At 38.6% G+C, this 17,646-nt stretch overlaps 5 protein-coding genes and 1 non-coding gene across 7 annotated transcripts; 3 read left to right on the forward strand and 3 right to left on the reverse strand.

The window, feature by feature from the left end:
* Window positions 1-563: 563 nt before the first annotated feature.
* TRNAS-AGA (transfer RNA serine (anticodon AGA)) lies at window positions 564-645 on the reverse strand. The gene has a single exon. It is a non-coding gene; the product is annotated as a tRNA-Ser (tRNA).
* Window positions 646-1,475: 830 nt separating this feature from the next.
* LOC137747157 (uncharacterized) lies at window positions 1,476-3,315 on the reverse strand. The gene is made up of 5 exons (XM_068487189.1): window positions 3,198-3,315; window positions 2,987-3,107; window positions 2,766-2,869; window positions 1,852-1,983; window positions 1,476-1,773 (listed from the first exon to the last, which is right to left on the reverse strand). The coding sequence occupies exons 1-5, from the start codon at window positions 3,198-3,200 to the stop codon at window positions 1,747-1,749; spliced, it is 387 nt and encodes a 128-aa protein (XP_068343290.1). The 5' UTR covers window positions 3,201-3,315; the 3' UTR covers window positions 1,476-1,746.
* Window positions 3,316-4,029: 714 nt separating this feature from the next.
* LOC137748652 (uncharacterized) lies at window positions 4,030-11,175 on the forward strand. Of its 2 annotated transcripts, none has more exons than XM_068488821.1 (8): window positions 4,030-4,246; window positions 4,387-4,499; window positions 5,448-5,519; window positions 5,906-5,941; window positions 6,072-6,117; window positions 6,386-6,473; window positions 10,871-10,928; window positions 11,081-11,175. In XM_068488821.1, the coding sequence occupies exons 1-8, from the start codon at window positions 4,168-4,170 to the stop codon at window positions 11,129-11,131; spliced, it is 543 nt and encodes a 180-aa protein (XP_068344922.1). In that variant the 5' UTR covers window positions 4,030-4,167; the 3' UTR covers window positions 11,132-11,175. The 2 variants fall into 2 exon arrangements, with proteins under 2 accessions (XP_068344922.1, XP_068344921.1); XM_068488820.1 differs by lacking the exons at window positions 10,871-10,928; window positions 11,081-11,175 and adding exons at window positions 6,974-7,031; window positions 7,177-7,447 and having other exon boundaries at window positions 4,038-4,246.
* LOC137748650 (pentatricopeptide repeat-containing protein At5g66520-like) lies at window positions 8,092-9,941 on the forward strand. Its single transcript, XM_068488818.1, has 2 exons — window positions 8,092-9,700; window positions 9,806-9,941. Exon 1 carries the CDS (start codon window positions 8,110-8,112, stop codon window positions 9,694-9,696), a length of 1,587 nt encoding a protein of 528 aa, XP_068344919.1. The 5' UTR covers window positions 8,092-8,109; the 3' UTR covers window positions 9,697-9,700; window positions 9,806-9,941.
* A 274-nt stretch (window positions 11,176-11,449) lies between the features above and the next one.
* Window positions 11,450-13,980, reverse strand: LOC137748651 (chaperone protein dnaJ 49-like). The gene is made up of 2 exons (XM_068488819.1): window positions 12,685-13,980; window positions 11,450-11,796 (listed from the first exon to the last, which is right to left on the reverse strand). Exon 1 carries the CDS (start codon window positions 13,804-13,806, stop codon window positions 12,700-12,702), a length of 1,107 nt encoding a protein of 368 aa, XP_068344920.1. The 5' UTR covers window positions 13,807-13,980; the 3' UTR covers window positions 11,450-11,796; window positions 12,685-12,699.
* A 925-nt stretch (window positions 13,981-14,905) lies between these two features.
* On the forward strand, window positions 14,906-17,357 carry LOC137748618 (ribosome biogenesis regulatory protein homolog). The gene is made up of 8 exons (XM_068488786.1): window positions 14,906-15,069; window positions 15,321-15,471; window positions 15,778-15,829; window positions 16,033-16,161; window positions 16,270-16,387; window positions 16,610-16,793; window positions 16,892-17,005; window positions 17,093-17,357. The coding sequence occupies exons 1-8, from the start codon at window positions 14,972-14,974 to the stop codon at window positions 17,231-17,233; spliced, it is 987 nt and encodes a 328-aa protein (XP_068344887.1). The 5' UTR covers window positions 14,906-14,971; the 3' UTR covers window positions 17,234-17,357.
* Window positions 17,358-17,646: the final 289 nt, after the last annotated feature.

Consider the following 17,646-nt stretch of genomic DNA (forward strand, 5'->3'; position numbering starts at 1 on the left):
TTCCAGTTGTAATAAATATAAGGGTAAATTACACAAAACTACTTTAATTATGAGTCGAATTATAATCTCATACCTCATGTTTTAAAAATTACAATGTCATACCTCATCTTACAAATTTGTTGCAATATTAGACATTCGTTAGTTGTTCTGCCAATTTCTCTATTAAATGTTGACGTGGCTTGAGGCGGAGTCCATTCCTAACTGGATTAAAAGCTTCCATTAGTGTACTCTAATTGTTCCTTTGTAGCCAAAGTTCAAAGAAAATAGAAAGGGAAATTCATCTTTTAAGATAGCATATATCAATTGTCAACAATTTGAAGCATTTAACAGTAATAATGAGTTGCATTTAGTTTTATCTATTTATATATATGTCGTGTTTATATCAACTTATAGATTAACCAATACGAAAAATAATATAAAGTTAATAATTAAATATACAATAACTCGTACTATTCATCCGACTAAGAAAAAGTGTAATTTTTTTTGGTCAAGGATAATGCAATCTACTCTACCGAGTATATCACCAAAAAATAAAAAAAAACTGAAAGATAAAACTATAAAATCGTGGTCGGCAGGATTCGAACCTGCGCGGGCGAAGCCCACATGATTTCTAGTCATGCCCGATAACCACTCCGGCACGACCACTTGACGTTGATCTCACGTTATAATTGCAATATGTACACGTGACATTAATTTCTGTTAGATGTACAAGTCCATAGAGCCCTGCACCAACTCGAAGTATTATTTCCTCTGCCTCTTTCCTCAGGACGTGAAATTTGGATTCTCTCTGGACTTTAGCTTGATGACCAGAAAATCTGAACTTTTAATTTGTGTGAAAGAGAAATCGAAGACAATAGTTTGTGTGTGGTGGGGGCCAATATAATGAGTTAATGGGGATCGTCTATTCAATTTGAATGGTCTGGATTGTCTGCTCCTTGGGATCCGTATAGTGAAATCCAAAGTGGAACCCTATCCAAGTATGTAAATTACTCCAGATAGTGAAATCCATAGTGGATCTTTGTCCAAGGACGTAAATTACACCTTTCTACACACAAGCATTTTCTCTCGAATTGCAATAAGAATTCTTGAAATTTTCGACTTTGATTACTTGAAATCATTGATTTAACTCCTCTAATTTCGATGATGACCATGATTGTGTACAAGATTGCGAAAAACTTCGTTAAGGCTCTAACTAAGACAGTAAAAGGGACCAACATGAGGTCGGATGACACCACCATACAGAAAACACCATACTTTCAGAAGTGGCATTACTAGATCTTAGCCTAAGGATCTTTGAACACGAACACGTTCCGAAACAATGATTCTTAACCAAAATGTAGCGTCGAAAAAGGGTGCTCATTCAGCTGGAGAAGCTCTATATGCAACCACCAAAACGACATTAGCTCCGAGTAAGAACGCTGCCTAGCGTGCAAGAGACACCGAAACACCAAGTAATTTTGCTAAAGCATTACTAATGACCTCACTGAAACAGCAACCGAAGAATAACGCAATCAATCCATGCAAGTTTTTACATAAGATTGTACTTAAACAGCAACACCCAACTCGAATTCATCCAAATATACTTCAGATTCATGCTGCCAAGCAGTTCGTTAAAAACAAAAATTTCAATACAAAGTGAACATGAAAGGATTTCCTAGTACACAACAACTCCATCAGTCAAAGCCTCTGAAGGCTCTCGCTACAGTCCGAGAGGCCCATCACACCGAGTATGCATTCCGAAATAGTTTAGATAAGGAGCTTCTCAATGGCATCCTGCAGTTCATCATATACGATGTTTAGAATACAGAACTAAATCCAGAAACTGTAGTTTAAAACTAGAACGAAGAGTACCTTGAGTTGTTGTATTTGTGACTTCAATTGACTTCCCTCGTTTGTTGTCACAGAGGCGGCAATGACGGGTCTTGTGACACCGCATGCTCGTCCAAGTGCTTGCTTCGAAGGGACAAACACATAGGGCACGTTCTGCACAAATTCAAGTAAAATGTTTGTAACATGTTGTATACTAGGTTTTAAAGTTCCAGCATAAAATGAAACAGACACACGAAAGTTAAGAGTGCACTACTGTCTTGGGGCATGGTGTTACGTGTCTATAACCACGTGATGCTTATTGAAAGGATTGTCGCATTGGGACGTGTACAATCTAAAATGAAAAGGGCATAAGCTTCGGTGCATCAATTTAAAGCCGTAGAACACAGCCACAAGCACCAACCAAACGTAAGTAATAACTGTCTGGTTTGGGTACAATATCGGGAATGCCTACTACAAAAATGGAACATCAAACAATTTGGAAACTACATGAACTACCTCAACTGACAAATAATAAGCCAACTATCAAGTCTAAAAAGGTTGTCGTATATGGGACGTGTACAGTCTAAAACAAAACGGACATAATCTTTGATGCATCAATGTAAAGCCGTATAACACATCCCAACCAACCACAAGTAAATAAAATCGGTAACGCCTACTACAAATCTGGAACATCAAACACTTCAGAAACTACACGAACTAACTCAACCGACAAATAATACGCCCTATCAAGCCAAAAAGGAAACATTTTATCTAAAAAGTGTAGAAAAATAAACAAAAAGAGGCACTTTAATATGTCATTGTGCAAAGCATCAAGTCACTGAACTACCCCCATATGAGAATCAACACTATCACAATCAACCAACCAACCAAAACTTACAATTCACAATCAAAACGCATTCAAAACACGATAATCTAATGACCGGAAAAAATAGTACCTTATCCTCAGCCAGCAGGGGAAGGTGAAGAAGAATCTCCAGGGGCTCGGTATCCGCCGCCATCACTATAAACTCCGAAATACCCCTGTTCAAGGTCTTAGTTGCTGAAAAAAAAAAAATGACAAACCAAATGTCAAATTCCTCAAAATTCTAAGTCCCAAGATTCACACAAAAATGATAAAGAAAAATGGATAAAAAAGCAGCAGCATTCGGTTGAGTACCTTCATTCGCGCCCTTTTTGAGCTGCTTGTAGTTAGCAGCTTGCTGAACCAGGTCGAGTATGGTGATCGTCAGCTGCGCGTCGGCCAACGGGTACGCCTTCGGGTTCACTGCCTCTCCGGTCTGCAATTACAGTCAAACACAATAAAATAGTCAATTCAGAAACCCTAATCGATCGATTGAGAAGATCAGAGTTGAAGTACGAGAGGGTACCATTGTGCGTCGCCGTCGATTTCGAGGGAGTAGAGAGGCTAGGGTTTTTGACGCGCACCGAATTAGGGTTTAAGAAGGAGAGCGTTTACCGTGTACGGCCGGGAAATTTATAGAGGACGTTTCTGGGCCGCCGTCGTTTATGCCGAGTGTAATGCACTAGAGTTTGTCGGCCCGATATGGAACATTGGGCTCATCTTGTATTGATTTTGGACCGGTACATTTTGATTATATTTTATAATAAATTTAGAAAAAAAAATCATTTCGAGAACCATGAACGATAACAACCACTCAGTTTTATCTCACTAAGTGAGATCGGTTAAAATTTTAATGTTGTACTTGAAAACATTAAACTACGCCAGTAATACAATACATGCAAACTCGATAATTAGACTAATTACATGATCAATTTAATCCATATAAGAAGAGAAAGTTAGCAGTTTGTCAAAGTATGAAATATTTCAAAAAACTGACCAAGTAAGATAACTCTCATATCAGATAGATTAACATGTGGTTGTGAAGGACCAAAATACATGAGGTTTCATGATTTTGTGAAAGGTGTCGTATGAGGTCAGGAATAAGATGAGTTATTTAATTTTTTTTCATTTTCATTTGCTATTTCCTAAAAATAAAAAGAATGATGCCAACAACTTTAATTATATTTTGTTGATCACTTGATATGATAATTGGTAATTAGATTTTTAATTTAAATTATTAAATAACGTATTTAATCATGAACGGCCACATCACGTATAGTCTAAAATCATCACGTGACGTGGCTATCTATGTCCAGGTGGCGAAACATGATTTGGCTGGTGACAAACACCGCAGCCATTGTTTTCAGGCAGACGCTTTCTCGATTCTCCTACTGTAAGATCCCTCTAGGTCGACAGAATCAAAATTATCAAAACCAAATACCAAATTTACACCCCGTAATCTCTCTGTTTTTCACAGCTGCTCAGAATCAGAAGCAATGGGGTGGTTCGGGGAGACCCTGGACTCCATCAAGTCCATTCAGATCAGACAAGCTCTTTCCCAAGCCGTCACTCTCGGTCCGTATATATCTATACAAACACACATATATATATATATTATGTATTTGTATATGTATTTACACGTATATATGTTTCAGTAGCTTTTTTGTTTGGGGTCAATGAAGATTGCAGCTAAGGTGTTTGATATAATGCTTCAGGGTTGATTGTGACGTCGGCATTGATTATATGGAAAGGGTTGATATGTATGACTGGGAGTGAATCGCCTGTGGTGGTTGTACTATCTGAAAGCATGGAGCCTGGCTTTGCAAGGGTGAGTTGAGCTCAGTTGTTTTGTTTCTGTTTTTCTTTGTACCCAAGATTTGTTTATGTGTTTAAAGCCTTGTATTTTAGTCCAGAAGTGTCAATTAAGCATGTTTCAAGCAAAAAGTTAAGGGATTTAGGTTAAATTTGGCATGTAGATTATAAGAGCTACTAGTCCATGGAGGGCTAAGGTGATGCGTCTTGAAATCCTAATTGCCGTGGTTCTGCTACGTCGCAAGGAACAATTGTGAGGAATAGCCATTCTAGAACAATGATTCGGGGTAAGAATAAGAAAAAATGTAAAAGTGACCGAGATGTGAGGGAAAAACTTTTGTGTTACATTTCCGGAAAGACCACCTATTTGTTTGTTTACCAGGTTCAGCACGAAATCGGAAAAAGCTCTACCAAGGATTGCCAAGATAGATTGAACGGAATAAAACCATGCCTTTTACCTAGTTTGAACAATGACTCTGTGTTTTATCGTTGTAACTTGTAAAAGAAATTGGGGGTCAGGGTGTTAGGGTGTCAGAGGATACATATACAAATGTTTTAGTATAGTGGTATTTCCCTTGAGATTGAGGTGCTAAGAGGCCTAGTGAATATGCTGATTATTTTTGCTCAATGGGAGATGGTTTCTTGATTTTGGGGTCATTTCAAGTTTCAACGTTGAAATTTCTAATGAATCACCAGTACTATGGCTGCACGCATTTGGTCCTAGCTGCCCCAATTGATGCAACTCTTCCTTGTAGAACCATTTTACCGTCGTATCACTTGCAGACTTTCAGTTACACTATTTATGCGCCTTTTGGTTTTTGCACGTGCGTGCTTAACTGTTACGCTGCCTCATCTTTGCTTTTCATTTAATTTTTGGTTTCTCATATTACCATTGAACATGCACAAAAATTTGTGCTTTCATCTTCCCTTTTTTCAATTTTGCTGACGTGATGATGTCTTTCAGGGTGACATTTTGTTCTTGCATATGAGCGCGGATCCTATTCGTGCAGGAGAAATCGTGGTGTTTAACGTGGATGTATGTCCTTTTTATGCTATTCGTCCTCCAGTTCATTTGTTTTAAACTTTCTTATATGTCCAATCCATTGATATGAGAGTCATTCAGTATCATATTTTGTTGTTATTTTTAATTTTTCTGAAATTTATGGACCAAGCATTGAATGATTAGTTTTCAATGCTGGAGGTGGTGCAACTCTCTTGGTCCATCAGTATAGAGTAAATGTTGTAACAGTGAAGATATGGCACTGGGCAATATCTTAGCTATAAAATTCAGTTCTTAATTTGTTGAGCTGCTTTTCATTTCACTGATAATTCCAAAAGTACCTTTTGGGTCAGGCTACTTGGCTATGTATGTCTTTTGTTGTGTTTGTACTTCTTCTCACATATCTTTTGCTTGTTCTCCAGGGACGTGATATTCCAATTGTTCATCGAGTAATTAAGGTAAGAAATTAGAATCACGGGTTAATATCTAGATGAAACTAACCATCTGAACAAAAGGTTGGCCCTGTGATAGCATCTTCTTTCATGCTCGTTGAATTCGTTTATTGATATAATAACCATCTTCTGTTAGGTTCATGAGGAGAAAGATACTGGAGAAGTCTATGTCCTCACAAAAGGTACTGTTTTCTTTTGTAAACATATTGATTAGACATTTTAATCTGTGTTCCTGTCGCTTGTTCCCGATAAATTATCTGCTGTTCTATTGTCCATATAATTTATGAAAAAAGGAAGTGAAACAAGATCTTGAAGTCATTAGATGAAGGCGTAGTTGCACTTGCACGTGATAAAGTCCAAGGATTTGAATATGTTTTGATACTTATGATTCTGTCTATCATTTTATATTCTATGAATTAGTAACTGCGGTTTTGATTTACTATTTTGCAGGAGACAATAACTTTGATGATGACAGGAGCCTGTATGCTCGGGGCCAGCGGTGGTTGCACCGACGCCATATCATGGGGAGAGCTGTTGGGTATGCTTCTTTCATTATTTTGAAATTCTTTTTCTGACTGTTTGGTGAAACTTTTATAGCTGTTAGGCACGTTAAAAACTGAGAAATAAGTTATAACAATGTAAAGACAATCAGAATATGTTATTTTTGCTGGAAATCGGAATATATATTCCAGTTATGTATGTATTGAACATCGATGCATCTAACATCACGTGTACACTAATATAATGGTTGATTTATCTCTACAATGGTCGATTCTGCATACATTTCAGCATGGTACTTATATCTGCCTAAACCCTGAAGTTATCTTGTCAAAAGGGTTAATATATGTTAAAAAAATTTTGGTTCTCTGAAGGTTGAGTTGAACATGGGAGATTTTTGATTGTGCTTATATCTGCATCTTTGCCTTCTTTATCCTCGAAAAGAAAGGTTTCACTAAAAGAAGAATGCGGTCATTTTTTGCCACGAATACATATATAAAATACGAAGTGTATTCATATACATTTTTGGTTCCTCCGCAGGTTTTTGCCTCACGTTGGCTGGGTGACAATTATCATGACAGAAAAGCCTATAATCAAGGTTTGCTTTTACACATCCTTAAGTTGCACACATTCTTCAGATTTTCTTCTAATCATGCATCAGTAATTTTATATAACACGGCGGCGGAATCTCTTGTCATTCGATTACAAGGTTAATTGTTGTCTCGTGTGTTTCTTTCTTGCAGTACATTCTCATAGGGGCGCTGGGATTGCTGGTCATAACCTCCAAGGATTAGAGATGCAGCTGCAGAGAGCCAGATACAAGTTTATTTTCTGAAGCAGGAGAGAGAGAGAGGCCAGTTGAATTAAAACTGTAATTTCACATTCGATCTTTACCCCTTGCAATGTTGCGATTTGCTCAATGATCATTTTCATTTCTTTATTTCCTTTTTCAAATCAAAGGAAACACGAGCGATGAACATTTGAGATTGCTTCAGTAAGAAACACTTCTGCTCATCTTTTAACGTTCCCATAAGTAATTCCCAAACCGGCCCAATATCTACAACTGGAAACTAGAAGTCCCCGTTACTCGTTTTATTGCTTAAACTAGTGTATTGAACATGATATGTAACTTTAACAACAGCAAAGCTCTCATATGAGCTCATCGCGACCGTGGTTACGCATACATGGCAAGCACTAGTTAAATCACAGACAATTTTACACAAACTCATTGTGCATCGTGTATAGGACTAGAGAAAATAAAACGTGCGCAGGCCGCAGGCCGCAGCCGCTGTCAATTTTCATCATGTAGGACTCCAAAATTTGCAGCTGTTATCCTTCGCATTTGGTCCGCAACAAGAATAAATTTAAGCAAATCTTTCATTCAATTATGCATATATTTCATACTATCAATCCACACAAGTAAAGAGTGATTATTTTTTTTTAACAAACGATATTATCTACATTAAGGGGATGAGAGTGTGCTAGCAATAATGTGGTTCAAATTCACCATTGACGAGAATCGAAACTAAAACTTCTCACTTACAAGTGAAGAGGAATACTAGTATACCGTAGTAATAGGTGGAATACCGTTATTATTTGAACCAAGTTGTAATTGTAAACACCCCATATCTCCAGACTCTTCTTGGGACCGCCCAAAGGGTAACCCGCCAATTCAGATGATTCAGAAAACCGTTAGAAGCAACGGCCTTGTTTCCCTCCCACAAAAATGCAAAACCCTAAACCAGCTCAAGCAAATCCACGCCCACATCCTTACATGCCGTCTACCCGAAAACCTGTACGACATTGCTCCGCTCCTCTCCGCGGCAGCAACCTCCAAAGATGCTTCCTTTTTATCCTACGCGTGCTCAATTTTCAAGCACCACCGTAACCACCGTAACATCTTCATGTACAACACCATGATCAGAGGATGTGTTCAGTCGCACTCGTCGGTTCCCGCCATTTCGTACTATTTAGACATGTTGAATCATGGGTTTGTTCCGAATAAGTACACTTTTCCGCCGTTGATTAAAGCGTGCACGATTCTCGCACTGAATTTGAAGCTCAGTGGTCGATTAGTTCATGGCCATGTGATTCAGTTCGGGTATGGTGACGACCCTTTTGTTATTAGCTCGCTGATTGAGTTTTATGCCGTAATCCCTGATATGGAGACTGCAAAGATGGTGTTTGATAAAAGTCCTAACAGGGATGTGGTAGTGTGGACGGCAATGATTGACGGGTATGGGAAGACAGGGAATGTTGAGAATGCCCGAGCTTTGTTTGACGAAATGCCGGAGAGAAACACCATATCTTGGAGTGCGATGATGGCTGCGTATTCTCGGGTGAACGACTTCAGGGAGGTGCTTTCTTTATTTAGGCAAATGCAAGAAGCAGGTACAAAGCCTAATGAGTCGGTTCTTGTTAGTGTTCTGACTGCCTCTGCTCATCTCGGTGCGGTCACACAAGGACTGTGGGTGCACTCCTACGCTAAAAGGTGCAATCTTGAATTGAACACGAGATTGGCCACTGCTCTGGTTGATATGTACTCGAAATGCGGATATGTGGAAGCAGCATTACGGGTTTTTGAGGGCATTCTTAACAAGGATGCTAAAGCGTGGAACGCTATGATCGCTGGAGTTGCAATTAATGGGGATGCGTTGAAATCACTTGAACTCTTCAATAAAATGGTTTTAGATAGGATACAACCCACAGAGACCACATTTGTTGCCGTTCTCTCGGCTTGCACACATGCAAAAACGGTTGACATGGGCCTTGAATTGTTTCATCAAATGGAGACCCTTTACGGGGTTAAACCTGGGCTTGAACATTACGCTTGCATTGTTGACCTATTGGCCAGAGCAGGCATGGTGGAGGAAGCTGAGAAATTTATAGAGGACAAGATGGGAGGGCTAGGAAATGGGGATGCCAACGTGTGGGGAGCATTACTGGCTGCATGTAGAGTTCATGGGAATGTTGAAGTTGGTGACAGAACTTGGAAGAAGCTTGCAGATATGGGAGTAGCCGACTGTGGCATTCATGTTCTTTCGTATAATATGTACAAGGCAGCTGGCTGGGAATTGGAGGCGAAGAGAGTCAGAAATATGATCTATGAAGCGGGAATGAAGAAGAAACCTGGTTCCAGTGTGATAGAGGTAAATGGCGCGGCCGAAGAATTCTTTGTTGGTGATCTTTGCCATCCACAAGCAGAAGAAATAGTTAATATGCTCAACTCCTTTCATAAAATGGTGAATTTTGAGGATATTTGAGGAGGTGTCCATTTTATTTTTCATAATTTTATGTAACTCTGTTATTTTATTTTTCATAATTTAATGCAACGGAGAGATCAACGAATATATTTTACCGGTTAATTTACAGGAAGCATCAAACATATTAACATGCAGTTGCTCGATTCTCGAACCTGCTTCATTTACCTCTAGATGAAGCTAACCATCTGAGCAAAAGGTTGGCCCTGTGATAGCATCTTCTTTCATGCTCGTTGAGTCTGTTTAATGATAATAATGGCCATTTTCTGTTGGGTTCATGAGGACAAAGATACTGGAGAAGTCTATGTCCTCGCAAAAGGTACTGTTTTTTTTTTATAAACATAATGATTAGACCATTTTAATCTGTGTTCCTGTCACTTGTTCACGATAAATCATCTGCAGTTGTATTGTCCATGTAATTTATGAAGAAAGGAAATGAAACAAAGTCTTGAAGTCATTAGATGAAGGTGTAGTCGCACTTGCACGTGATAAAGTTCAAGGATTTGAATATGTTTTGATACTTATGATTCTGTTTATCATTTTATATTCTATGGTTTAGTAATTGTCATTTTGATTTACTATTTTGCAGGAGACAATAACTTTGATGAAGACAGAGGCCTGTATGCTCGAGGCCAGCGGTGGTTGAACTGACGCCATATCATGGGGAGAGCTGTTGGGTATTCTTCTTTCATATTTTGAAATTCATTTTTTAATCTGTTTGGTAAAACTTTTATAGCTGTTAGGTAAGTTAATAATTGTGACATAAGTTAGAACAATGTAACGACAATCACAATACATCATTTTTGCTGGAAATCGGAATACATGTTCCAGTTATGTATGTATTGAACGTCGATGCATCTAACATCAGCTGTACACTAACATAAGGGTTGATTTACCTCTACAATGGTCGCTTCTGTACGCATTTCAGCACGGTACTTATATCTGCCTAAACCCTGAAGTTATCTTGTCAAAGGGGTTAATACATGTTAAAATTTATTTGGTTATCTGAAGGTAGAGTTGTACCTGGGAGATTTTCGATTGTGCTTGTATCTGCATCGTTGCCTTCTTTATCATCGAAAACAAAGGTTTCACTGAAAGAAGAATGCGGTCATTTTCTGCCACGGATACATATATAAAATACGAAGTGTATTCATTTACATTTTTGGTTCCTCTGCAGGTTTTTGCCTTACGTTGGCTGGGTGACAATTATCATGACAGAAAAGCCTATGATCAAGGTTTGCTTTTACAAATCCTTACATTCTTCAGATTTTCTACTAATCATGCATTATTACTCACTCAGAAACGTATTTTTATATGACCCGTTGGCGGAATCTCTTGTCTTTCGATTTGAAGGTTAAGTGTTGTCTCGTGTGTTTCTTTCTCGCAGTACATTCTCATAGGGGCGCTGGGATTGCTGGTCATAACCTCCAAGGATTAGAGATGCAACTGCAGAGACACAGCCGGATACAAGTTTATTTTCTGAAGCAGAGAGAGAGAGAGAGAGAGAGAGAGAGAGAGAGAGACGCCAGTTGAATTAAAACTGTAATTTCACATTCGATCTTTACCCCTTACAATGTTGCAATTTGCTCAATGATCATTTTCATTTCTTTATTTCCTTTTTCAAATCAAAGGAAAGGGAATGCGGAGTTAAATTCTTGTCACGAGCGATGAACATTTGTGACTGCTTCAGTAAGAAACACTTACGCCCATAAACGCTTTTAGCGTTCCCATAAGTAATTCCCAAACCGGCCCAATATCTACAACTGGGAAACTAGAAGTCCCCGTTACTCATTTTATTTCTCAAACTAGTGTACTGAACATGATATGTAACATTCACAAAAGCAAAGCTCTCATATGAGCTCATCGCAACCGTGGTTACGCATACAAACTCAGCACTAGTTAAATCACAGACAATTTTACACAAACTCATTGTGCATCATACATAGGACTAGAGAAAATAAAACATGCGCAGGCCGCAGGCCGCAGCCGCTGCCAATTTTCATCATGTAGGACTCCAAAATTTGCAGCTGTTATCCTTCGCATTTTGCTCCGTGCGTATGGTCCGCAACAAGAATACTGAAAGACTGGCACCAAACAAGCAGTCTGCACCAGAGAACAATAATGCAAAGCACTTTGTTACAATTTCGATAACAATGAGACATTGCATTTTATTCAAGTAAAAGCCGAAAAACAACCATCATACGATGAAGATAAATTAGCAACGAGCAACGAGTCAACACAAACACCGCAGCCAGAGCATAAAAAAACCGGCATGCTAACTAACTTCTCGCTTCAAACACAACACAAACCTAACTCAACTTCAGATTGGCTCCAATTAGTTGAAAGATAAATTTAAGCAAATCTTTCATTCAATTATGTATATATTTCATACTATCAATCCACACAAGTACACAAAAAGAAGAAAAAAACACGGAAAGAATCATCATTTTGTTTGAAACCGTAGATTAGTAAACGAGTGGTAGTGTCATCAAACTAGCAAACAAAACTTAGCCGTCAAGTGAAGTAGCATATCACTGAGAGAAGAATGGGTAAAAGAGTGCTGAGATGAGGCATAACACTAAAATTCACGAAAACACCACACATACGAGATGGCTTTACAAAGTAATTCATCCTTTCAGAACTTAATTGTCATCTCTGTCTAAAACTCGGACCTGGAGTTTTTTCAGCAAGAGATCGTATCGATGATAACACATTGCTAGAGCTAAGAGATTACCAGATATAGATTCCATAACCCGATCACACATAGAACGTTAGCTTGCGCCATTATCAACATAAACGTAACAAATGTAATATCTGGTGAAGTATTACAGGGAGGAGCAAGATGTAACATCTGGTGTTTTAATGCTTATAGTTTGTATCATGAGAGAACAAAAAACAAAATCACTTATTGCATATTTCCTCGCTAGTTTTCCCGATAAAAGACAGAACTTTACATCATCTAAAAGAAAAATATGGCAGGATAAAGTGGACCTTTGGTTCTAGAGTTTAAGCTGCAGTCTCAAACTGCTGCAGCATGTCACAATGTGGTGTTTCGCGAATAAATCCCCACTGGCGGCGCTGCATCTCAAGCCGACAATTCTGGGAAAGAATGTTGAAGTATTCTCTCTCAACCCGGTGTTCTAGATTGACACGCTCCGAGGTATGTGGCGGGAACTCTTGCTCAAACTTGGTTGACTTAACATAAAAATTCACACCCTTCTCCGTAGTAAAGCGGTATTCGTAGGGATAGGACCTCGAAAGAGCATAGATAGGCTCAGAAGACGGCATGAAGCTGACAAGCAGAATAAGCAACACTGGCAGCAACTGAATTAGAGTCCGAATATTGGACCCACCAGAGCCATGATCACCACCCCTCTGCCCCATTCCGTTGTGCCCAAAACTGAATCCCCGGAACTGGGTTGCCGGAGCCATTCCTCCTCCTCCAAAGAAAAAGTTCCTAAAGATCTCCTCGGCATCGACATCCGCATCATAGAAGCCATTAAAGCCATTAAATCCATGTGCTCCATGTTTGGTAGCACGTCTCTCGTACACGGGCTCATCCGAGCCCATAACATCATACTTTTTCCTGCTCTCTTGATTGCTAAGACACTGAAACGCCTTCGAAACGGACTTAAACGCTTCCTCAGCTCCCGGTGCCTTGTTCTTATCGGGATGAACCTTCAAAGACAGTTTTCGATAAGCCTTTCGAACATCTTCAACAGTGCAACTCCTTTCCACCCCCAAAATCTCGTAGTAATCCTTCTTCTTCTTCAGTTGTCTCACCATCGCAATCTGCTCCTCCGTGTAGGACGCAGCTCCCGATGGTTTAGATGACGAAGACCCAGTCGCCGTAGCCCTCTGGCGAACCGATGGTTGATCGAACGGCTTAGCTGAACCCAACCCAGATGGCCCATTGGCAGACCCACCAGCATCCGAACCCGATTGAGGATTGCAATTTCCGTCAATCGACGACAAGAGATCATCGACGGGCAACGCCGGATCGAGACGGCGAGCTTTAGTCAGGAATTTTACGGCACGGCTTCGATCCCCAGCTTCCAAAGCATCTTTCCCAATTCTGAAGCATTTCAAAGCATCGTCTTTGTTTCCATCCATCTCGAAATTTTCCCAGAAGACAAAAACAAAGAATTCCCAGCAAATATTTTCCCGGAAAACTAGTACCCCATAGAAATTGAATTCAATTGGATTACAAAAATTGAAAAAAAAAAAAAGGGGAAATTTTGACTTACGAGGGAGATGAATCTGAAGGAGATATGTGCCGGGGATCAATCAATTACTGGGTATTGGAGATCTTGATCGATTTAGGGTTTCTTGATGCGGGAGATTTGGGGCGGAGTCCGACTCGGTGGGGGATTTTGGGGGAAGTGGTAGTTCTTGACTCTTCTTTTATAGTTTGGCACCATCATATGGTTTTGAGGACGGTTGAAAGTCGTTACAGTTTCCCAATTTATATAAGCCCAAACATTCAGCAACAAAAGGCCCATTTGGCCCAGTTGTCCGTAGGAATATTGATATGAAACAGAGAAGTCAAGGTGACGGTGATTTAAATCAATCATGCTTCTGTCTGTGAGAAATTCAAACCAACCCTGTAACGCTATTAGAAAATCTTATAACATACGGCATCATTTTATTGATGGTGATTTAAATCTATCATGCTTATGTTTGTGAGAAATTCAAACCAACCCTGTAATGCTATTAGAAAATCTTATGGCATATGACATCATTTATTGATTATAAACGTCACATTAGCTTTTGGAGAAGAATAATTTACTTGGCATGGAAAGCGACGATAAATGTCTAATTGTGACATGAAATTCGTTTTCCTTAGGGATAATAAGAGTCTATTTGATAATTATTTTGTTTTCAGTTTTTAAATGGCCATTTTATTTTGCTATTTACTTCCAATTTCGAAAAAAAAAAAAAATTCAACACTTGAAACTCAAGGAAGTAATTTTCAATTTTCAATTTTCTGTCTTCAATTTTTTTAAATAGTTACCAAACAATATTTTAATTTTTAGTTTGAAAAAACGTTTAAACAAACTGAAAACGAAATCATCCATAAGTTTTTCTCAAAGTTGTAAGATTAGATGGCCCATTTGGCCCAGTCCTAGATCCAGATGGCCCAATCCTAGTCTGTTTTTTTCGCTAAAAAATTATCGTCTTTATTCATAAACCCTAAACCCTTAAACCTGAAGTTATTACCTTTCTTCTTTCTTCAGCTTTCAAGTCGCGAGCTGCGGAACCAAAAGAGGTCGCAGCAATGGAGATCCCGCAGCAGCAGCAGCAGATTCAAGTCGATCTGGGTAATCTCATGGCCTTCGACCCTCATCACAGCTTCCCCTCTAATCCCTCCTCCAGGTAATTATTTATTTTTTTTTTTTTTTTTTTTTTTTTTTTTTGATATAATTCTGTGTTTGTAACTGTTTGTGCTCTGAGAAATTATTGAAAATTTATAATTTTGGAAATTGGGTTTTTTATTTGGATTAGTCCCAGTAGTCAAGTTGCAGTCTTTAAGTTAAATAGTGAATTTTTTACACTATGCTGATAGGTTTTTGTTCAGTGGGTGAAATTCTGATTTGGTTTTTTGTTTTTTGTTTTTATTAATTTAGGGAGGAATTAGTGAAGGAATGTATAACGAAAGGGACTGAGTTGGTTCAAGCTATTGCAAATAGTCTTTTCAACTTACCTTCAACTGAAGATATAGACGGTCCAATTGTGCAATTGCCCCGTCCCGAAACTAAACTGCCAAGACAGAAGCATGTAAGTCATTCCTCTTAGTTTATGATTCTCCAATGACATTTTTTTTTATAGGTTTTGATCATGCATATTAACATTGGATAGTGAATACATGATTCACAATCTGTTGTTTGAAAAGAAGTGAAATGGTAGTTTTAGGTAACTGTCGAAATTTTTGGTGATCCCCCTTAATTGGTTGACTAGAATGTTAGCGTATGCAAAAGGGCTGTTGATGCTGCTGGTTTTTTTCTGTAACCGATTTAAGAGTTGCTATTGTATTCTTAGCATAAACGTCTGACTGCCAATGGCATATTCTTTTGTTCTCTACAGCTTCCAGTGCCTAAACCTCCAACGAAATGGGAAACTTTTGCCAAAACAAAAGGTTGGTCATTACTGTATGAGTTGAATAGTACCTTTCTTCTGTTTCTTTTTTCTTTCGTCGTTCCCCCCTTAAGACTCTGTTTAGAGTTTCTCATGTGGGCATTTGGGCCTTGAGAAATATAGTTGGATTTAAGATTTTGAGAAATTGGATTATCCTTAAGCTGAACTTATGTGTTGGTTATATTATTTTGATATGTATCGCAGGTATCAAGAATCGTAAAAGAGACAAGATTGCATATGATGAGCCGACTGAAACTTGGAAACGTCGCTTTGGATATGATCGTGCAAATGATGAGAATAGTCTACCTATCATTGAGGCGAAGGAGACTGATGGTAATTGTTTCAAAATCTTAAAGCTTTCAGAAAGTCATTATTTTCTTTTGTAAGCACTGAAATGCATGATTCGAAAGTTATCTTTCTGCTCTCGTTACTTTTTTTCAGTGCCAGGGGAGGATCCTTTTGCTAAAAGGCAAGAGGATAAAAAGAAAAGAGTTGAAAAACAAGACAAGAATAGGTTGCAGAACTTGAAGCAAGCTGCAAAAGTCGGTGCATTACCAAGGTATGCCCTTCTACTTCTCCATATTATTCAAAACATAGATGGCTCGTCACTAGTTAAAGTAGAAAACCAGTTAGCTGCTTAGACATCCAATTTGGTAATCAATAACTACAAAACGATATAAGATAGCGTTTATATTGGAAATTCACACTTTGGGAAAGTTTCAGTGATCTTAGATGTTTCCTTTCCATTGCACAGCATAATCTAACTAAACTCTTTCTACAGCCATGTTCAACTGGCTGCCACACGATTGCCCATAACGGGAACCCAGTCTGCAACGAAGAAGTTTTCTAAAGATGAACTGGGTAATGTAGCGGGAATAGCAGCAACTGCAACGGCCAGTGGTGGTAAGTTTGACAAGAAATTGCCAGGGGAAAAACCTCCTAAACATAAAGGAAAGTTCCGCAAGGTATGTATTTCTCATCCTAGCATTGTTCAACTATTTGTCGCACATCACAATAAACTGATAAATGTTCTTGCCCCTTATTCTTTCGGCTTTGCATTCAGTTTTTACCAGTTGTAGAAGGAAAAGGGAAACACTCGCAAGAGCAGGAACAAACAGATAAAGTACTGAACAAGCTAATCTCTAAGAATTCCCATGAGATATTTAACGTTGACAAGGTTCATCTCTTTCGCTGTCAAATGGTTTTCTGCTGCAGTATTGATCCGGTTTGAGTCCCTCTTATTAATTGGATTGCTGTGACACAGGCTGTTAACATGTACAACGTCAAGAAGGACAAGAAGCGAAAGAACAAGCCGGGGATGTCCTCAAGCACGTTAAAACCGAAGAAGAACATCCAAAAGAAGCCATTAAAGAAGGGATCTTCATCCAAAGGAAAGGGAAAGTGAATGTATTATTAATGTCACCGATAAGATATTGGAGTTTTGATGTAGGTTTTACAAGTTTAATCATTTGGAATCGAAGATTATTATGCAAGACTTCTTTATTTTCAGGAGCAATGTTTTCACTCTCTCTCTCTCTCTCTCTCTCTATGGCGTGTGCATGTCTTTGGGATGAAATATGTCGACGTGTAGTTTTTGGTATTAAACATAGCCACGTAGTTGAATAGGGTCTTCCAATCAAAATGTAACTTTATTCTGCTTATTGCAAATTTTAAACATCAACAATCAAATTCTATCTGAATCTCGTGGACTCAAAGTGCCAAGAAAGTTTCTCACGAAACAAATGTAACGTGTAGTGGACATTAGACAGAAGTGGATAATTCATCTGAAATGTGGAAATCTAATTCATCCAATATCTA

The sequence above is a fragment of the Pyrus communis genome, chromosome 10 (genome assembly GCF_963583255.1).
Source record: "Pyrus communis chromosome 10, drPyrComm1.1, whole genome shotgun sequence".
Lineage (NCBI taxonomy): Eukaryota > Viridiplantae > Streptophyta > Magnoliopsida > Rosales > Rosaceae > Pyrus > Pyrus communis.

Coding starts and splice junctions, on each gene's coding strand:
- LOC137747157 (XM_068487189.1), bottom strand. Junction 2,870..2,986: donor CAAAAAGGGCGCGAATGAAG/GTACTCAACCGA, acceptor TTTTTTTTTCAG/CAACTAAGACCTTGAACAGG. Junction 1,774..1,851: donor CACAAATACAACAACTCAAG/GTACTCTTCGTT, acceptor GATGAACTGCAG/GATGCCATTGAGAAGCTCCT.
- LOC137748652 (XM_068488821.1), top strand. CDS start 4,168: ATGGGGTGGTTCGGGGAGACCCTGGACTCCATCAAGTCCATTCAGATC. Junction 4,500..5,447: donor TGGAGCCTGGCTTTGCAAGG/GTGAGTTGAGCT, acceptor GATGTCTTTCAG/GGTGACATTTTGTTCTTGCA. Junction 6,118..6,385: donor AGTCTATGTCCTCACAAAAG/GTACTGTTTTCT, acceptor ACTATTTTGCAG/GAGACAATAACTTTGATGAT.
- LOC137748650 (XM_068488818.1), top strand. CDS start 8,110: ATGATTCAGAAAACCGTTAGAAGCAACGGCCTTGTTTCCCTCCCACAA.
- LOC137748651 (XM_068488819.1), bottom strand. CDS start 13,806: ATGGATGGAAACAAAGACGATGCTTTGAAATGCTTCAGAATTGGGAAA.
- LOC137748618 (XM_068488786.1), top strand. CDS start 14,972: ATGGAGATCCCGCAGCAGCAGCAGCAGATTCAAGTCGATCTGGGTAAT. Junction 16,162..16,269: donor TGAGGCGAAGGAGACTGATG/GTAATTGTTTCA, acceptor ACTTTTTTTCAG/TGCCAGGGGAGGATCCTTTT. Junction 17,006..17,092: donor AGATATTTAACGTTGACAAG/GTTCATCTCTTT, acceptor GCTGTGACACAG/GCTGTTAACATGTACAACGT.